Source organism: Agelaius phoeniceus, chromosome 5, assembly GCF_051311805.1.
Source record: "Agelaius phoeniceus isolate bAgePho1 chromosome 5, bAgePho1.hap1, whole genome shotgun sequence".
In the NCBI taxonomy this organism is placed as follows: domain Eukaryota; kingdom Metazoa; phylum Chordata; class Aves; order Passeriformes; family Icteridae; genus Agelaius; species Agelaius phoeniceus.
The window spans coordinates 6136375-6156598 of record NC_135269.1 but is presented as its reverse complement, the minus strand read 5'-3'; the positions used below and the strand labels follow the sequence as shown (position 1 = coordinate 6156598).

General features: G+C 50.1%; 1 protein-coding gene across 1 annotated transcript in view; it reads left to right on the top strand.

The window, feature by feature from the left end:
* The window catches only part of B4GALNT3 (beta-1,4-N-acetyl-galactosaminyltransferase 3), a 65283-nt gene extending 45430 nt beyond the window's left edge, over positions 1 to 19853 (top strand). The window contains exons 4-20 of the mRNA XM_054632029.2: positions 2353 to 2448; positions 2938 to 3028; positions 3905 to 4005; positions 4380 to 4447; positions 4956 to 5034; positions 5425 to 5491; positions 7176 to 7319; positions 7717 to 7826; positions 8315 to 8415; positions 9039 to 9115; positions 9712 to 10714; positions 11810 to 12108; positions 12922 to 13075; positions 13752 to 13824; positions 14227 to 14380; positions 15093 to 15219; positions 16001 to 19853. Coding sequence (XP_054488004.2) covers positions 2353 to 2448; positions 2938 to 3028; positions 3905 to 4005; positions 4380 to 4447; positions 4956 to 5034; positions 5425 to 5491; positions 7176 to 7319; positions 7717 to 7826; positions 8315 to 8415; positions 9039 to 9115; positions 9712 to 10714; positions 11810 to 12108; positions 12922 to 13075; positions 13752 to 13824; positions 14227 to 14380; positions 15093 to 15219; positions 16001 to 16109 — 2853 coding nt within the window. The 3' untranslated portion in view covers positions 16110 to 19853. The remainder of the gene's footprint in view (positions 1 to 2352; positions 2449 to 2937; positions 3029 to 3904; positions 4006 to 4379; positions 4448 to 4955; positions 5035 to 5424; positions 5492 to 7175; positions 7320 to 7716; positions 7827 to 8314; positions 8416 to 9038; positions 9116 to 9711; positions 10715 to 11809; positions 12109 to 12921; positions 13076 to 13751; positions 13825 to 14226; positions 14381 to 15092; positions 15220 to 16000) is intronic.
* The last annotated feature ends 371 nt before the right edge of the window (positions 19854 to 20224 follow it).

Below are 20224 nucleotides of genomic sequence, written 5' to 3'. Positions count from 1 at the left end.
TCTCTTTAACTCCTGCCAGAATCTCCTCTTTGGAGGCTTTGTAAAGACTTTGGAGGTAGGAGCGTTGGGCTAGAAATCTCAGGAATTATCTCTGTGAGTATTGATGGTGTACCTAGTACAGTGCTGTCTGCCTTATTTTTTATTAGGCTGCCCTCTCCCTAATAGTGCCAAACTGCAGTGAAGTTTTGTGTTGCAATGGGACTGGTCCAAGTTTTACTCTGCAAACACTTGAGCAAGTATAGCCAGTCTTTTGGGATATGCCTTTATAAATATCTGGTTTTCCATTTGGGCTGCCCCATGTCAAAGCCAGCCCAGCTTCGTTGCAGTCCTGAGCTTTGAGATCATCCCCATGGTCTGTCTTTGGCAGGAGTGAGCTGCAGTGCCAGCCTGTCCACGGTGTGGGAGTGTTGTGCTACATTTCATAGAGCTCTGAGCCTGCTGCCTGCCCTGTGCAAGCAATTCTCAAAAAAAAAAAACTAAAAAAACCAGAATCATTTATGGGTACCAGCAGACTTCCACAGGACTCAGCTTCTGGCAGTGATTCTCTGTGGGAGCCCAGCTTGTTCCTCTCCCTTCATGTTCCACGAGAAGCAGCAGTTGTCATTATTTGATTTGGCTGAGAAAAGCAGTGTAAGACCCTTGGGTGTGAACCTGGATTTGGCCAAGGGGCACGGGACTGCACAGCAATTAAATTAAATTCCAATTCGGTGTTTGTCACGCTTGCAGTGATTTATTTGTATCACAAGTTCCTACAGAGTCCCAGGTTTCTTTTGGCTGCCTCCATCACCCTGAACCCTCTGCCTGTCTCCACTCTGATTCTGTGCATTGCTCTGAGGAATTCCATCCACTTTGTCTCACTGCTTTTCCTCTTGCCTGGTGGGCAGAATCCAGGCTGATGGATGTCAGCAGAGGAGTGAAGGGGAGGAGATGCTAGTGGGGGGCATCATGGGCTTGCAGACATCCATCAAGCCTTGGCAATGGGGACACCAGTGAGAAGGGGCTGATGAAAGACCTCTCCAGAGCAGCAGTTGTTGTGAATGTGCTTTGCCTGGCACACAGAAATGGTTTTCACATGCACGACTAAAAATCCACAGCTCTCAAGGAGCATTGCTGCTGTGGAGCTAAATCTGCTTCATAGCCTTGCTTCAAGCCACAGTTTATTTCAAAACACACCCCCAACCCACCATCCTGGGAAAAATAACTCAGTGAAGAAGTTTCTCTGGCAGAAGTGCACTGAGAGGCTGGACCCTCCTCCACTGTGCTGCTTCAGGCCTGCTAGAGCCTCCCCAGCAAAAACTAAGAATTTGCTGCCATCTGTAGTCATTTGGGTGCTGTTCAGGCTGTTTCCCCAGCCTTGTTCCTACAGGCCTTATATAGGCAAGACAGCCACAGCAAAACCTCCCCAGTCCCAAGGCAACCTATTCTTTCTTCAGCCTTTTGCCATCTAAGGTAGCTTGTACCGTCTCCAGCTTATTTATTCTTCACTGTTGGATGCCAGTGCTGCAAGGAGGGTTTCAGTATCCAGCTCCACTGGTTGCAGGCAGAAAGCTTGGACTTTGCTGGGGAGCAGACAGTGATTCCCTTCTGAATGGCTCTGACAGAAATAAAGTCTGTGTTTTGAGGAGTGTTTTGCTGAAGTCCCACAGTGGCCAGCAAGCTTTTCCCAGCCCAGCTGTGCTCCAGGTCTCAGCTGGACAGTGGCAGCCTCTCCCGATGGGGCTGGCTGCCTGGCAGGGAGCTGTACTCACACTGCACACCCTCCTGTGCTCTCCAGGCTGGAACCCCCACTTCCCTCAGTGTTTCTGTGCCTCTGCAGGCACACAGAGGCTGTGCTGCTGCTCCCTGCTCTGCTGGGCCTCCATCTCCCTGTGCCCCCCATCTTCCATCAGCTTTACTGCTAGGATGTGCTTTGAGAAGCATCTCCCCTCCCTAGGGTATTCCCTCATCCTCAGGTCAGGAAAATAGCCCTGAGATGGTGAGGGAGTCCAAAACACCTTCTTGCAGAACATAAGGTGTTACATCATGGGGAGCTGCTGTGTGTTCCACACCATGGCCTCAGAGCACAGCCCTCTGGTGAAACACCTCCTTGATGGAGCAGAGCCCAGCCATGGAACTGAGGTGTCCCAAGCATTAGCACAGTTCCCTGGTGCCATTCAGGTGGGTGTGTGCCAGCCCCACACCTTCAGCAGATGAGCAGCAGTGCTCTGGACCCTGCAGACCAGTCCATGATAGCAAAGGAATCTTCCTTCACTCTCCCAAGCACTCCAGGGGCCGTGGCCAAGCTTGTCAGGGCAGAGGAGGGACACAGGGGTTGGATGCAGCAGTTCATGGTGCCCCACTTCTGCCTTCTAGTTCCAGGGCCAGGCCAACCTGCATGTGTTTGAGGACTGGTGTGGCAGCTCCATCGAGCAGCTCAGGAGAAACCTTCACTTCCCTCTCTTCCCTCACGTGAGTAAGACCATGGCATCCACTGTCCTGCACTTCCCAGCTCAGCTTCCAGGTGGATCACCCTTGTTCCCTTCACATCCTGCCTCTGTCCTGCTTTTTGTTAAAATCCACCACCTCCCTCTCAACCACCTCCTCTGTCCTCCTGCTGAGGGATCAGGAAGCTTTCAGAAGGGCTCTTCTGCTGCACCAGGGAGGGTCATTTCACACCTGCTGGCCTGCCAGGGCTCAGACACAGGCTGAAGGAGCCCTGTATTTGGTGCTTTCCTTCTTAGTGGCTTCCATGCCATGCCCTGTCCCCACCATCTCAGTGCACCCCCTTCTCAGCAGCACCTGCTCCATCTCATTTCTTACTTGATTGGCTCTTTCACTTTGCCTCCGTCCTCCTCTCAGAGAAAACCCTCTGCCTACCTGTCCCAGGGTTTTTGATTCTTCCCTTCTTCCTGTCACATCTAAAATTATTGTTATGAATTTTTTCTTCTTCCATTCCAGACAAGAACTATGCTGAAGAAGTTGGCCGTGTCCCCAAAATGGACCAACTATGGTCTCCGGATATTTGGTTACCTGCATCCTTTCACCGATGGTGAGGGCTCTGAGTGCCTTCACTCGTGTCTCTTGTCACCTTCCCCTCCCTCCCCTCCTGGTGCTGCACCACTGGTGCCCTCACCCTGGCAATTCCAATACCAGGTCTCTTGTGTGGGTGGTGTGTGTGACTGGCCACAGCCTTGGCGTGGCTGGAGGCACGTCTGCCTCTCCCTGGTGAGGAGAAGCACAGGAGAAAGCAGATGGGAAGTGTTGATAAAGGAGAAAGCAGATGGGAAGTGTTGGTAAATAACAATGTTGTTGTAAATTCACAGCCCGTGGTGTGTATGTGGCCACAAACAATCCCTGGGCTTTGCCTCCCTCCCTGGCATGGCCAGGACTGTCCGTGACATCAGTGATGTCCCTTCTGCTTGCCATGAATGCCATCTGACAGCAGTGACATCTGTGTCCCCCAGCTGCATGCCTCTGCCCCGAGCAGCCTCCTGGCACTCAGCCTCTGTCACTGGCCTGCAGCTGCCATCCCCGTGACCCTGGACAAAGGGTGAACCTCAGGCACCTCTGTCTCCCTCTGTGGCTCATTCCTCCACCCAAACACTGCAGCTCACACACAGTTTTGCTCTGGAAGCAAAGGGGATGTCAGGGGAGGCTTTGCATAGACTTCTTAGCTTTCCAGGTTAGATGTCAGGTGAAGCCAGTGCAGGAGGGACACTGAACCAGTGACATCTGTAAAGTTTGTTTTCAGTCACAGCAGAGTTAGCAGAGAGGTTCAAAGGCAGGAAGGTGATAATATCAAAAGGGAAAGGGATGATGGTCTCACCAGGAAAAAGGGTAAAGACAGCATTTTAGAGGAGCAGGATGGGTTCTGTGCACAAGCCCTTACCCCAAAGCCCTACTTACTCCCTCCATCTCTCGACAGGGGAGTTTCAGTTTGCCATTGCTGCAGATGACAATGCTGAGTTCTGGCTGAGTCCAGATGAAAAGCCCTCTGGTGTCCAGCTGCTGGCCAGTGTAGGCAAGGTACAGTGCATGCTCCATGGCCTCTCCCATCCAGGCTTTAATGTTCCTGTGGGAACAGACACCTTCCTGACTTACTGCTTCCTTGGACTACCCAGGTTTCTTTCCCTGCCCAACCACAGACAGCATCAGCACTGATGCCAGATGGGGTATGACATGTGATATCTTAAGCCACTTACCTCTTGGTAGTGCTATTGGGAGTCCCTTGTTCACAATTAGGGGACTTAAAATCTGTCCACAGGTGATGGATTTCACAGATGACTTACCAGGAGGAATTGGAGGGAAGAGGGAGTTAAATTTTCCTTTTTTTTCATTGTCAGTGCAGTAACAAGGGAAGAAACTCATCTTAACTAGAGCCATCTTCTATCTCTTCACAGACGGGGAAGGAGTGGACTGCACCAGGAGAGTTTGGGAAATTTCACAGCCAGAAGTCAAACCTGGTGAGGTGAGTGAGCTAAGTCCCTCAGTCCCAGCCAGCTCTGCACATGACCAGGAAATCACAAGGATAAGGGAAAAGCACTCAGGCTTGCCCTGAGGAGTTTCGCAATACAGAGAAAGGGATTACTCTGGGGTATTGCCAAAGCCTTGCTGATTTACTGCAGGAATGCAACACTGGATTTTTCTTCCCTGCAGCAATCAACCACCAGCACATCCAGGCTCCCCTATATGAACTGTATCCCAAGCCTCCTGCCTTGGAACTGGCCAGGTTTCCTAGCAGGCCACACTGAGAGGGAGTTATTCAGAATTAACTGAGAAGGATCTGGAGTGCTCCAGGTCCATAAGTAAAGCTGCCTATCTCACTGGGAGGATCTAAATTTTCTTGGCAGCACTAACCCCGCCTACCCTGAGAATTAGGTTGTTTCAGGGGTGTGGTTGCTCTGCACTCATTGTCTGCTGACAAGCTAAGAAATGTTCCTTAATGCTCCTGGTGACAGACACCTTGTTCTTGGCAGGTTGTCAGCAGAGGGCAGGTACTACTTTGAGGTGCTGCACAAGCAGGATGACAGAGGAACAGACCATGTGGAAGTAGCAGTGAGTCTGTGGAAGTGGTGGTCCCATATATGTGTCCCCACAGAGCTCAGGAATGACGTTTGTAACCATTTCCCTCCTTTCCCTGGCCTCAGCTCCTCATTGCACGAGAGGTAGCTCATCCCTTGCAGAGCCCTTACCTACTTCTGTGTGAGATAGTCCTGGCCATGTGTCAGGACCCCTTCCTCTGCTTATTTGGGATAAATCTGCCTTCTCTGGGGTCTGTTGCAGCTTTTTGGCCTTTCCTGGCTTGAATGTGTCCTGAGGGATCTCTGCTCATTGCCAGTCTTTTGCTGCTGGGTAAATTCAGTCCTAGTAGGGGTAGCGTGTTCCTTTTGTTCAGGCTTGGTTAACTCCATAGGTACTTCATTTTAATGTGTTTCTCTGTTCCAGTGGAGACTGAATGATCCAGAAGCAAAGTTCAAAGTCATTGACTCCCAGTATCTCTCCCTTTTTGCTAGTAAGTATCTTCATCACAAGTTTTCCCAAGCACCTCCCCATTCTTCCTAAATGTATCAGCATCCAGTGTTTCACCATGAATCATTGTCTAGCCAGGAAAATACCAGGCATACACATCATCGGGAGAAAAAGGTGGAGACACTTCAGGAGAAAGCCTTCTGGACAAGAGTGTGATTCATTATTAAACCATAGGAGAATCAGAAGTAAGATTGGAACATTATTTCCAATCTTACTTCTAGGGAAGTCTAGAGCTAGTGAGGAAGGGCAGAGAGGAGAGTCTGCAAAGGTGAGAAGTGTAGTAGATGGAGAGTAACACAGGATGGAGATTGCTTGCTCAGAGCCAGGGGGAACATGAGTCCCAAAACATGGGAGCTGTGGGGGTGTGCTGCCAGCTGAACACAAGCAGGGAGAAGGGGCTGCTCTAGCACTTCAGGAGATTTCACTCTGCGTCCTGAACACAACAGGATACTCTGGCAGTGATGGGGGATGGTTCTTTCTTCTGTCCCAGCCTCAAGTGTCTTTCAGTTGGTGCTGGATTGCTACAAACACATCAGTCCAGTCCCTCCTGTTTTGTAAACCCTTCTTAGCACATCAAGTGATGGTGTTATCAGTTAAGAAGCTCCTTAGTCCTGTTTACCCTTACCCAGCTTTATCATCATCACTTTCCTCTGCCAGCATTCCCCCTTTCCATATGTACTGCTGTTGCCTTCCAACATTTCTGGGCTTTTTTTCATACCAGCCCTTTTGTGCATGGAAGACTCCCTGATGTAATCAAGGCATCTGTTTGCTGTGGATCACAACCTGCTGCTGTATTTTCTGAAACCTCCCATGTTGCTAGGACTAGGCTTTCCATTTGGTCTTCCATTTTCATCCTTTTTCCTTCTGCTCTTTTCTTCTTACTAACTACCTGTAGAATAGAAGACTGACATTTCAGAAGATCCCTTCACTTTTAGGTGCAGTGCTGCAGTCTCATTTTTATCTGTTGCCTTCTGCCCATAGTTTTTTTCCTTGTTCATATTATGTGGCTGTGGCTGTATTACATCCCATTCTTTCTGGGGTCCCATGAAGTTCAGTACCCCAAAATTGCACACCAGTGCCCTTGGCAGGATATTGCTTTTCCTTCATGGATATTTATTCAACTCCCCTCATTTTAGAGTAAGATCCATGGAGACATGAAGTTCTGTGACAGCAGCACTCAAGGAAAAATGTAACCAATACTCAGTCTTGAGTTTGAGCTTCCTGTTGTTGTTGGTTTACTGTGGGGCTTCATTCCCTTTCTGGAGTAACATCCTCCTCAGCCACTGCAGGTCCTTCCTTTGCCCCTCAGGTTTCTCCTCCCATTCATCTCTCTTCATCTCCTTTGAAAAGAAACTTAATACTAATAACACAGAGTTCCTGCCAGCATGGAGCTTGTTCAGTGATGGTGTATCCAAGGCAGGAGGTCATTTTTGCCCACTCCTCATCACTGTGTGTGTTTGCTTTCAGTGAAAGCTGTGTTCCCACCCCACAGCTTCGCTATCTCCAGATTTCTGGGTCAGAGCCTTTCCTTTGCCTGTGCCAGAAACAGCATTAGTGCCAGGGATGCAATGCCATTTAAGAAGGGCTGGCACTGGAGAGAGGTGTTTTTTAGGACAAGGAGCAAGTTAGCCCCTGTCTCCCCCTTGTGTTCTCTCTCTGGTCTCCAGATGAGACGCTTCTGAAGATGGATGAGGTTGGGCACATCCCGCAGACGCTGGCCACTGGCAGGAGCTGGGCTGCTGGCAGCGCTGGCAGCAGGGTTCACCCAGCTGACATGTTGAAGCCTGACCCCCGGGACACTCTTTATGAAGGTGAGACTGGGAAAGCAGCTGAGGGAGTAACTGCAGCCCGTGCAGGAGCACAGCTGGGAAGGATTGTCCTCCTGCACTGCAGTTATCCAGGCCATGCCTTTTTATTCCTGGTGTAAAAGAGAGGAGCAGCTACAGTATCAGTCGATGTAGGAGACAAAGCACAGACTAAAGCCAGCTCCTCTTTCCTGGTATCCAGCTCAAACCACATCCCCAAGCATATTTTTGTGTGAGCGTCTTAAAGGAATGTAAAGAGCTGAGCTGTGCAAGAAGATTTGTTTAATCTATTCCTTAATATTTCACACGGACAAATAGAACCAGGGACAGAAGTAGCTAAGCTGGTGTGTGGTTGCAGCAGGGCTCCTCCTGCAGCCCTTGCCTGTGTGTTCCTTGTCTGCAGTGCCTCTGCTCAGCAAGTCCCGCGTGCACCGGGCCCTGCCGGACTGCCCCTACAAGCCCAGCTACCTGGTGAATGGATTTCCTCTGCAGCGCTACCAGGGGCTCCAGTTTGTAAGTTGGGTTTCTTAACCTGATTCTTGCCCAGGGATACACAAGGAGGAAGAAGAAATCCTGTTAGCCATGGGGCCTGAAGCCCCATGTTAGCCAAAGGCCGCCCTGCCTTTGCAGGAAGTCTCACAATGGTTGAGAGGGTTTCATTCTCCATGGGGGGGACTCTAGTGTGTGTGGATTACTAAAGCCACGGGCATCTCTTCAGGAGGACTTGGCCACCTCTCTCCCAGTTAGTTCTCACTCTGTTGTAGGACTTAAGCTCACAGTTAGAGAGGTGGGCAGATGCTGAGGGAGAGGGTAAAAGGCACATGCATACATACATGTATCCTAGCATGCTTCCTTCTGTCTTCCATTCTCACAGCCTGCTCCTGGACAAGGGAAAGAGTGAGCAACTCCTGCTAGTTATCCTGCAGCTATGTCTGGGTCACCTTGTGTCTGATGTCTGGCATTTATGAGGGTTTCACTTTGTCTTTCTCTCTTCTTCACAGGTTCATCTATCCTTTGTTTACCCAAATGATTACAGCCGCCTGAGCCACATGGAGAAAGACAACAAATGCTTCTACCAGGAAAACCCTTACTATTTGGAAAGGTAGCATGCTGTAAATTTGGGGTTACTAGCAGGGTGGGGAGATGTTTGAAGGGTGGAATTGGTGTGGAATTTCATGTTCACTTCTTAATTCTTAAAGATCCCTTAAGTCTTGCAAAACATTAAAGCATTTATAGTTTCTTTTGATAACTTAAGTGAAAATATGTTTAGGTCTCCAGGGGAAACTACCAGTGCTTTTCTTACACTGTTAACCCAGTATCTGAGTCAGAGCATGTTTGTTCTCTTACATCAGGCAGTGTATTCCCAGCAAGCTTGGCCTGCAAGTGGCTGGAGCCTCCTGATAGCTGTCACTGTGAAAGCCAAACTGTGGCCACCACCAGGTCTCTTTCTGGGGAAAAAATGCATGTCACTCATCTTCACTGGTGCCCAGATCCCAGTGGTGGCCCCACAGGGGAGCTGCTACTTGCATGCTCCCTATTGCAACAATCAGACACCTTGTGCAAGGACTCCAAGACATTCAGGAAGACTTTTTTGCAGGATACAGAAGGTTACTCTCCCAGTAAGATAGCTGATTATGGCCTCCCTGTGCTCAGGATCTTCTGCCTTCTTCCAGGAAAGGGCAAAGTAACATTCATCAAATTTGTGTTTTGCTCTTCTCTCTGCAGATTTGGATTTTACAAGTACATGAAAATGGATCGACCAGAGAAGAGCCTGGACTCTGGAGAAAAGACAGAGCAGCCAGGTATGGGCCCTAATGTCAGAACCCAGAGGATCCTTTTATCTGTCACTTTGGTGTGTGGTCTTGCAGCACCAGCTGAAGGAAGCTGTTGACTTCCCATGCCAAGGAAGTCTCAGCCTTTCCCTGCCAGATTGCTGTGTCTGGGAGGAGACTTTTGCTGCCACTTTTACTTCCCATAAGGGCAGGTTGGGAGCTCACCAAACAGTGGGGCTGCAGTAGACAACATGACAACTCTCAGACCCAAAGCTTAGCTGAGGGGCAATTCTAGCAAAACCATGGGCAGGAGTAACACAGGAGAGGTGTGCAGTGTGGCAGCCTGTGGTCACACCTGCCCTGCAGAGCTATGGTCAGACCCACAGCTGAGGGCAAAGCCAGACAGCTCCACAGCCTTTGGCAGTGGTGGGTGAGGGGTGCTGAAGAGGCTGAGCATGGCTCCAATGTGGGAGAGCATCCCTGTCCCTCTGAGCAGGAGAGACAACACTGAGAGAAGCCAAGAAGGAGCTGCCCCCCTGCCTGGTGGGTGCCTGGGCAGGGCAGGGAAGGCAGGGCAGGGAAGGCAGCAGGAGGTGCCAGAGGTGTAACTTTGATTCATCCTGCAGGCTCCCAGGAGGGGAACCTGGATGACCTGCAGTACGAGGAGCAGGACGTGGAGAGCACCAGTGCCCCTGAGCATGCTGGCACAGGGAGGGCAGGGCCTGCAGGCAAGGTCCCCAGCAGCATGCTGGGCAGTGACAACATCCACCAGGACTATTCCCTCCGGGAGCGCCGCCGGCTCCTCTCGGTCACGGGGGACCATGCAGGAGAGGAGATACAGAGGAGGAGGAGGACAAAAAGATCTCGTATCAAATTAGCCATGCTGGCCTCTACCAACCAAAGCCTCAGCCTGACTGGCCTAGAGGGAAACCCAGTAACGAAGAGACCCCGTGTGAAAGCTGGCGTCAAAGACAACTCCAGGAGCCCTCCGCAACATGCCAGGGCCATCCAGGGGAGAGTGCCTGTCAGAAGGACAATCCCTCCTTCTAGGACTGTGTCTCAAAGGCAGCAGTCTCTTGGCGACCCCAGGGACTCAGGGGTCACAATTCCCAGCAGGGTAGGACCTCGAGGATATCTCAGCACCACAAAGGACAGGCTGCAGGCAGCAGGCACCGTGCCAGCTGGGAAAGGAATGCCAGTGTCTGGCAAAGCTGGGAGACAGGCAGTGAGTGCTGCCAGCCCCAGCCAGCAGCCCGGGCTGCCACAGTGGCTGAGCCAGGTGCAGTCCTACATTGCTGAGCAGAAGGCAGCCAGCGATGGGGATGTGGGTGAAGGAGAGGCACAGGTGGCATCTCCTTTGAAAGGCAGGTCTGGAGGAGCAGCAGAGGAGGAAGAGGTGGATGGGGAGCCAGCAGAGGAAGATGAGGAGGATTTTGATTACGTACCAGTGTTTGACCAGGCAGTCAACTGGGAGCAGACCTTCAGCATGAACAACCTGGACTTCCATATGCTGCGCACGGACTGGATTGACCTGAAGTGCAACACCTCAGGAAATTTGCTGCTAAGAGAAAGGGAGGCCCTGGAAGTTACACGTGTCTTCCTGAGGAAGCTAAACCAGAGGAGTAAAGGGTAAGGTGCAGTGAGAAAAACAAGGGGCACTGTCCCAGAGCTGGTTTACTGTGCTGCATGGGGAATACCTGTTATGTGAGTAACTGGTGAGAATCAGAGGATGAGCTAGATGTGGTAAATAAGATTTCAGGCGAGGAATCTGTGTAAAACACTGGGCTTTAGGCACACTTCTTTTTCCTGAGAAATGGTACCAGCTTTAGCTGGTACTCTTTTGTTACATGGTCTTGGCATGGTTCTTTTTCTTCTCAAGACTTACCATCCCTTCTGGCAAACAGACACACTTCCTCTAGCCTCCATAAGCTAAACAGTCTAACTCCTGACCCTTCTGTTTGGTTGGCCTTAATTTTTAAAACTTTTTTACCAGTCTTTTCTGGTTTCAGTTGGTGTTAATCTTCCCATCCATGTGACCAATGTCCTGGATGTTTTATGGAATGGATGTTACTAGCTTCTAATCCCTGCTGGAGGTAGGCCTAATGTTACATATTAAGATCACATTTGCTTTTTCAGGGTCACACCAGGCACATCCAGGTGTAACTGACCAGTACACACAAGATTTTCTCAGGATTTTTAACTCACGAGCATCTGGTTTATAGCAGAAACTCTTGTAATGATCTGAAAGGGCATGACCTGGCATTTCATTCAGTTTTGGCCATTCTGAATCTACAGCTCCTGACAGTATTTATTGTATGATTGCTCAGTCCTACTCCATATTCCTGTTTGATAAGGTGTCATGAGCCAGTTTCAGCAGCCCAAACATGCTCCTTGTGCCAAAATCATTGTAGGTGGTGTTGAATACACTCACTATTACCAGCCCTACACAATCATTCAGACACATTTGTTATTTTCTGTGTCACCTTTATTTCATTTCTCTTGCCAAATATTTTTCTCTTGGCCAGAATCCCAGGTCTAATCCCACACGCTTGTGGATTTAGGAGAAACAGGTGCTAAACATTCCCATGGAACTTTGGAAGCGGTGCAGCAAAGCAGGGGGGAGCTGGGGACAGAAAGCTTTGTGCTGGCCCCAAGGAAGGAACCCAGCAGGGCTGGGGGAGGGACGGGGCCAGGATGTGCCCACGGCAGCTGTGTCTCCCGCAGGCGCTTCCAGCTGCAGCGCATCGTGAACGTGGAGAAGCGGCAGGACCGCATGCGCGGCAGCCGCTACCTGCTGGAGCTGGAGCTGCTGGAGCAGGGCCGGCGCCGCGTCCGCCTCTCCGAGTACGTCTTTGCCCAGGGCTGGCAGGGCAGCAGCAGCCACGAGGAGGACGAGAGGAGGATGAGGAACCTGGTGTGGGGCCGCCGGCGGCGCCTGATGGCCGCGGCGAACGAGCCAGAGCTGTGCTGGCCCCAGGGGTTTTCCTGGAACCACCAGGCTGTGGTTCACTTCGTGGTGCCAGGTAAGGGGATCTTCCTTCCCAGGACATTGAGGGGTGGCACAGTGGCCAGTTCTCATGAGGGAAGTCATGGACAATGGGTCTGAGCCAGTCTCAACCATCTTACTTGGGTCGATGTCACATTCACATTCTCTGGAAAAATCCCTTCACCCAGGATTTTTTCTCCTGAGAAGCCTCAGAGAAAAAGGAAAGCAACCTTTATCTCATTTGCTTCTCCAGTGCTGTGCTCACATGTGGAATGTGTTTGGAGATTGTTTATATATCCACGGGTAATGATTGTTTCATTGGTTTCTGGTGTGAATTATTTTGCTCTTTGGCCAATCAGTGCCAAGCTGTGTCAGGACTCTGGAAAGAGGCACGAGTTTCCATTATTATCTTTTTAGCATTGTGTAAGTGTCCTTCCTGTATTCTTTAGTATAGTATAGTATTCTTTAATATAATATAGTATCATAAAATAATAAATTAGCCTTCTGAGAGCATGGAGTCAGATTCATCATTCCTTCCTGCCACAGGGCACCCCACAAATACAATAGGTCACTTCCAATTTCTGTTCTCTCCAAGTTAAATATCCTTAAAAATAGGATAGGGCCCAAGCAGCCATGGCTTGTAAGCTCAGAGAAAGCCTCTGTCACATGGTGGGGAAGAACCCACACTGATTCCTTGGCTCTGTGGTCCAGGTTTTCAGCCTGGGCCTATTACATCATCCCTGAAAGGTTGTTGAAGTTTAACAGAAGGCAAGAAGCCCTGCATGTTGAGAAAAAACACCACCATTTAAATCAGTTTGCTTTGTTTCTCTCCCTGTTGCAATACAACCAGTGAAGAACCAGGCACGCTGGGTGCTGCAGTTCATCTCTGACATGGAAGAGCTGTTCCGAGTCACCAAGGATCCCCACTTCAGCGTCATCATCACCGACTACAGCAGCGATGACATGGATGTAGAGAAGGCTCTGAAAAGGTCTACCTTGCACAGGTGGGACTACTGCTTGGTGACAAAAAGCCACTCACACACATAAGCCTGCAAATAGCACATTTGCCAGTCTCTGTGTGTTGACCAGCCACAGCCTGCTGCAGCTGGAACACCACAGACACCATCCCTCCAGACCCTGCACGTACACAAGAATGTGTTTTTGTTATGATGTGCATACACATATATGCATGGAACACTGTTAGTAAAGTGTAAGGCAATACCTGGTGTAGTCTTCCAGCTAAATTTATTGAATTTGTCTCTTTTTTCAAGCTTGCAAGAGAGAAGAGAAAGCAAGTCTCCCAGTGGTGGGGCAGGGGGAGGACAGAAAAGATGAGAAATCTCTGAGAAGTGGGACAGAGAGCGTGGAGACCTCTGTTTGCTGGAATGACCCTGCTCTAATCTGAAACAGCTTTGGCTGGTCATTTCTGTTACATGCCAGGGGTTTCCAGGTCTAGTCCTAGGGCAGAGCTTGGCTAGAGCTGAGAAGAGTTTTTCTAGGCTCTGTTCAGGGGCAAGACTCTCTGGGCAGACTGGGACAGGGAGCAGTGCACTCCCCCAAAAGGTTTCCTCTGCTTCAGAGAGTGCACAGGGCGAGGGCAGCTCCATGGCCCAGTGCTGTGTGGTGCTGCCTACAGTGCCTCCTGTGCCACTGAAATTCCCTTTCCCCTCTGACCCCCAGCTATCGGTACCTGAAGCTGACAGGGAATTTTGAGCGTTCTGCTGGGCTGCAGGCGGGGATAGACCTCATAACGGTGAGTCTGGGGGCCTTGGGTGGGCAGGGCAGTTTGTGGTATGTGTCTGGTGTTGTCACTGCCTTTGGTACTGAACACCCTGGTTTTTAGGGGAGGGAATAGCCTGGCAGACCAGTTCAAATGTAGTTGTGTTTCCTGTCCTTCCAGAGTAAGGGTCTCTTTATTCTGAGGAGCCTGTGCTCTGATTGATTCTTGGTCCATCTGCTGGCTCTGCCAGGTCACAGTCATGGTATTTCACACTCATCACTGATCAGCCAGTGGGCATTTTGCCAGCCCTTGGGATCTCAGTTTCTGATGCAGCAATGAGATTTTGACTCCCATATTTCTGTCTTCCTGCCCTTCAATAAATATTTACTGAAAGTCAACCTATGTTTTTTTCCCAACCGGTACAATTGGTTCCAGGACCCACACAGCATTGTCTTCCTGTGTGACCTCCACATCCACTTCCCAGCTGGAGTCATCGATTCCATCAGGAAGCACTGCGTGGAAGGCAAGATGGCCTTTGCACCCATGGTCATGAGGCTGCACTGCGGGATGTCCCCACAGTGGCCTGATGGTAAGAGGGCTCAGACTTTGGGAAATGGGGAAAGAAGGAAGTGCCTGCCTCCTCTGCATTTGTTCCTCTGGCACTGTCAGGGTCTGGAGCTTGAGGTACTTCCAGGTCCACAGGGTGAGTGTGTGTTAGACATAGGATGGGGCTTAACAGCATCACGTACCTGGAATTTGAGATCAAAAAGCTAGCAGAGCCCTTGATCTGATGTTTCTCCTGGTTGTCTCCTAGGGCTCTTTATGGATATAAGAACCTTGGAAAAACCATCCTTTGCTCCTGTCTGTCCATATCTCTCTTTTCTGAGGGGGCACAGCCTGTCCTGAGGAGAGCTGGTAGACCAGTAGTGAAGGAAACCAAGCCAAGTTGGAGGGACAAAAGTAGTACAGCATAGGATTTCCTTTAGACAGAGGTGGCCATCCTGAGCCGTTTAGGCACAGGGACAACCCTGGGAAGCTGGGACAGTCCAGGAATTGTGTTGCCAGACAGGAGATGTGAGAGGCTCTGCTAACAAGTTGACAGGACAGACCACGCTGTCCGTCCACAAGCCTTTCTCATTCCCAAAGCTGGTTGGCATGGTTGGCTCTGCCTTGGTGCTGAGTTTACTCCCTGGTGTCAACATTGTGCTAAAAGTAGCTTGAGTCTCACTCCAGCAGCTCTGCTGGAGCCATCAGTGGTTCAAAACCCCAACAAAGCTGTGCCTCTTTTGTGCTCTTCTCAGGCTACTGGGAGGTGAATGGGTTTGGTCTCCTGGGCATATACAAGTCTGACCTGGACAAAATTGGAGGCATGAACACAAAAGAGTTTCGGGACCGCTGGGGAGGAGAGGACTGGGAGCTCCTCGACAGGTAGGCATCCTCTGTCATTGTTCAAGTGCTCAGGAGGGGAAGCCCATCAGATCCTGGAGAACCATTGACCATGGGAGTGGGGTTCTAAGGAGGTTGAGATGACTACTGCCACCATAACCTTGGCCAGAGGGAGAGTCTTTGAGCATATCCTGACCTCAAACCTAGTAGGTGAGGAGACACAAAACACTCTATTGCAGCCAGCCACTAGTAAGAGAAGAGCTGTTTTCTACTGCCTTCCAACCACACTGCTCCTGGAGTGGTTGGGCTCCTGCAGATCTGGCCATGGTGATTGTGAAGACTTTGTCCTCTTCAAGCACTCAGAGTACACTGTGATCTCTCACATTTTCCATATAACATTTAGCCTTGAAGACCAGCTGGTGGAGAGGCATTTAAAGATCATGAGGCACAGTTAAAATTTCTGAGGATTTTGTGAGGAGGGATGCACAAATCCTGAGCCTCTGGATTTGTAGTTGTAGGGTTTGAGTCCTGTCCTGTCTTTTCTGTCAGCTGACTGCAATCCAGTGCTGCCAGCCATCTTTCCTCCTATCTTGGCACATGCAGGCACTCCTGACTAGTTCTGTGCTCAGGGGTGTATAAACATTCAGAAAGTGTCATTAGATTCCTGCTTATGGCTACAGGATACCCCTGAGCTATTCTGGACTATCCAATTTACTTGCAGTCTCTTATCAACAGCACAACTTAGAAAAGAGTTTTCCTGGAGCTGAGTCCCTCAGTATCTTTGTGATGAAATTTTCCCTAAGTCTGCTCTTCTGTCTGCCAGGATCTTGCAGGCTGGGCTGGAAGTGGAGCGTCTCTCCCTGAGGAACTTCTTCCACTGGTTTCACTCCAAGCGGGGCATGTGGAACCGGCGCCAGCTGAAGACAGTGTAGCCTTCAACCCCAGAGCTGTTTGGCAGCTCTGTCCACCATCTCATCCAGATGTGCACTTTACTGGGGCTTGCAGCCGAGTGCCCGAGCTCTTCCTCTGCCTCCAGAGACCTCTGATGGCATGGCACAGCTGGGGAAGGGGTGGTCAGGCTGGTGGAGCAGGAGCTGCTCTTGTCAGCCGCCGCATGCAAGACACGGGATCCGCGTGTGGCTGGGAAGGCGTGCGGCAGAGGTGTCAAGGGAAACACTTGAATTTCCTGCCATGCAGTCTGGTGGAAGGTACAGTGGGAGAGGTGCTGTGTTTCCTGTTGAGTCTTGCACCAAGCAAACACAAATCCCAGCTAAGCCTTGAATGGTTTATTTAGAGCAATGCAGCTTCTCTTTCAAAACTTGAATGGAAAAGAAAAATAGAAAAGAGCCCACAACCGTCCCCATTTCCTCTCCTTTGCCTTCTCTCCAGTACCCATTATTTTGGACAGGAGACCAAAGTTCTCTGATCTTTGTTGCACCCACATGCCCATGTGCCGACTTGAGGAAATCTGCATGCAGAGGAGCTGATAAGCACTTTAGGCTGCTGGTGCTTAGATGTTTCTCTGTGCTTTTCACTTTGGTCATTATGAAAAATTGTGCTCGTGTTCAGCAAATTATGGGCTGTGGATGGAGTTGTGAATACATTTCCCTTAGAGGAGCCTTGTTTGCCTGTAGCTGGGTGAGCTGGCAAGGGTGATGTTACAATTCCACCTAAATTATTGACCCACTGCCTGAGGGTAGTGGAGGGGCTATACAGAGAAGCTACCAGAGCATCTCAGGAGGAATTTTGCAGCCTTATCTGACAGACATGTGTTTGTCCTAACAATATCAGGGAAGCCCTAGCAGGGAAGAAGTGGCAATATTTTATTAGTTGAAGTATTGTGATTTGTCAGAAGAGGAGACGGAGTCTTCTGCTCTCAGAATCCTGTACATGTATGCAGCATCTAAAAGTTAATTTAATAAGTTATGGCCTCACAGTTGTGTCTTGTCATAGTTTGACTCTTAAGTGTAGAGCAGGCTTCTTGGTTGGAGAACCAAGACAGCTGTTGGTGCTTCATCTCTGGAACAGCCCTGGGAGCTCTGGCCTGGTACGGAGGAGGTGGCCTCAGGTCTTGGCACATGCACTGGGTGTGACAAACAGTGAGGACAGAAGAGCGTTGAGTGAACAAAAGGATGGGCAAACCCATGCTGTCATTGATGGAGGAACTGTGGAGAGAGCCCACAGCTGGCCTGGTGCTACAGGGAAGTCTCATCCCCTAAAACTCCTGTTAGTGTAAGGCAAGATTTTTTTTTTACACTGTAACTATTTTAGAAGGCTGTTTAAACCCAGAAATACCAGCTCACTCAGTGCTTTACACTGCAGCTTCAGTGTCCCCATACCATGCTGAAAAAGGCTCAAGCTTGAGGGGACAGTGTGACATAGGATGCTGATCATGATGCCCAGTTCTGTGGGGAGTTGCTGGGAAGGAGTAATGGATGTAGTATGCAGAATACAAGCAAAGCTGGCTGGTACTAGACTTTTTTGCTCTTTGCTGATGGAGTGGATGCCAGTTCAGAATAGGCATTCATTTATTACTGTGTCTGTGGTGCTTGACAAGTCCATCAAGTTCCGCTATTGCAGTAGGAAACTGAACATACAAGTTCTGGCACGTGAGATAGGAATCATGTCAAATCATCTGTTTGCATCAGTCTGGGTTTTGTGAGTGATGGATTTAGAAAAAGTCAACCAGATACCAGAAAGTTCTGCTGTGCAGTGTGCAGCTGGAGATGGCTGTGTCTCTGAATCCATGGAGCCTTTGGCAGAATGGAGACACTGAATATCCCAAAAGAGGCAGCCCAAGCCAGAGTGATCTTCCTATTGAGGGGAAATACTTTACCCACACAGATACTAAGAAATTAAATCATGGCAGTTGGTCTGAGAGGGAAGAGGCTGACAACAGTCAACACATTTTTGAATTTTTTCTCTTTTTTTGAAGTATTATAGGAGCTTGTGAGACCAGAGCCCTGTGATGCAATGTTGCAATAAGCTGTGTTTCTCCCTGGAATGTGCAGTGTCAGTCATGCTCCCAGTGCAAGTCAGAGCCTGTGCTTCCCTCAGACACAGGCACAACTCCTCGAGTGTGTAGGTGAGCTGCTTTCCAGGCTCCAGGACTGTGCCTGCACAGCCTGTCCAGGCTGGCTGTGTCACGCAATGCCTCTGGAATGGGGAGAGGCTCTGGGGAGGGCAAGTGCCTGGACATGGCCAGGCTTTAGCAGCAGCAGCTGGGAACACCATGGTGCCTGCTCTGCACATGGAGAACTGCTGGATTTGGGGGCAGCCCAGAAGTCAAGCACGGGGAGGAGGAGTTATTTGTACCATGTGCTTTCACACCTGGCTGTGGATGTGCTCTGCAGCACCTGAAGTTAGCAGCTGGCATCCATCTGTGGATACTGACAAGAATTAGGTGCCTCCAGAAGGTAACTCACTTGGCATAAATGCCATGAGTCTTCCCCACCACAGGGGACAGCCAGCAAAGATTGGACTGGACAGTAGGGTGCACACCTCAGTGCAGCACTGCCAGCAGAATTTGAGGATTTCACCCCCATTTTTCAGCTGTGACTGTACTCCTTCCTTCACACCTTGTAAGCCAGGCCAGTGGTAAGCAGAACTACCTCGTGAGGACTCCTTGATGGAGATGTAAGGAGTTCCTGGTTTTCAGTCCACTTTCCTAATGGCCAGTTTGCCCACTGTCAAAGCTGCCATCCCAAATGTTCTTCCCTTCCAGTGGGAATACTCAGTTGGTATCCAAGCAAGTAGTAAATGTGATTAATACTAATTGGCACTGGCTGGCAGCCTCCATGGAGGAGCTGGGAGAGCCCATGGGAATAAAAACTCTCTTCCAGCCCATGTGCTCAGAGACCTCAATGGGAGGTGAGAAGCAAACCATGCAGGAGCAGCTCTGGGCTGCACTCTGAGGCTGCTGCCCCTCTTCCAAAGCAAGCTACAGTTTTTCTCCCCAGACAGAGTTACAAAGAGGGGGAGAGCAGGAAGCACAGCAGGAGCAGATCCCTCCGCTATGCAGTGAAAGGACGTGGCCAGGAAGCTGACTCCCCTCAACAGCTGGTCACATTTCTGTCACCAGGATCTTTTTAGGAAGCTGTGCTGGAGTTTCTGGCCTTCATGTGCATCCTGGCTGTGTCCTGCCTGGACAGCTGGAGGAAGTCAGTTGCAGAGGATTTTCCTTGCATCAGGCCAGGAGCAAGCTGCTCCGGAAGCCCTGTGGCTGGGGAGATGATGGACAGTGCTGCAGAGACCTTCTTCAGGGTAGGATGTGACCAGGCTGGGGAGTCTGAGCCACCAAGTGTGAGGTGGCTCTGCCTACAAATGTGACTGTGTACTCAGGACTGGAGTGTGGTGCTCAGGCTTGCTTTGCAGGTCACCAAGGGAGTGAAGAAGGGCTGGCTTTTAATCTGAGCAAAGTGTATTGTGTGAAAATTGTTACTTGTTTCATCATTGTCCTAATGTTTGCCCGGCATGAGCATCTCTCCTCATTGCCTACAAATGTCTGAAGTTGATTGTTTTTTAGATACAGATGCCTTGTGTTGAAAGTCTGACTTGTACCTGCCTTAAAAGTGGCTCTGTGCCTTCAAGATGACTCCTGGGCCACCTCTCTGTTGGAGCTGGGGGATATTCAGATTCTCCCTTGTGTTTTATAAATACATTGTCTTCCTACAAGAGCTCTCTTCTGTCTGTGTGTTCACTTGCACCTGCATCACTGTGCAGCAGGAATTAGAATCCAGGTGTGCTCCTCTGTTTTCATTAGCTGAAAGCACAGGCAGTACCAGAGAGATCACTCTCAGCAAGAGCTGTGCAGCAAGGGGTGGGTGGGAGATGCAGTGGGCAAGGCTAGCCCTGCTTCAGTCCCCTCTGGATCTGTGGAAAATGGGATGGCAACAAAACAGTTTTCCTCCTGTCTACACGGGTTTGTCACATGGAACAAGGTGGAAACAGTGGACAAATACGCATTCCAGCAGAGCATGAGTGTGATGTGATGAGAGAACGTGGAAAATGTGGCTCTCCTGGCCAGCAGAGGACAGTTCCTGGAGAA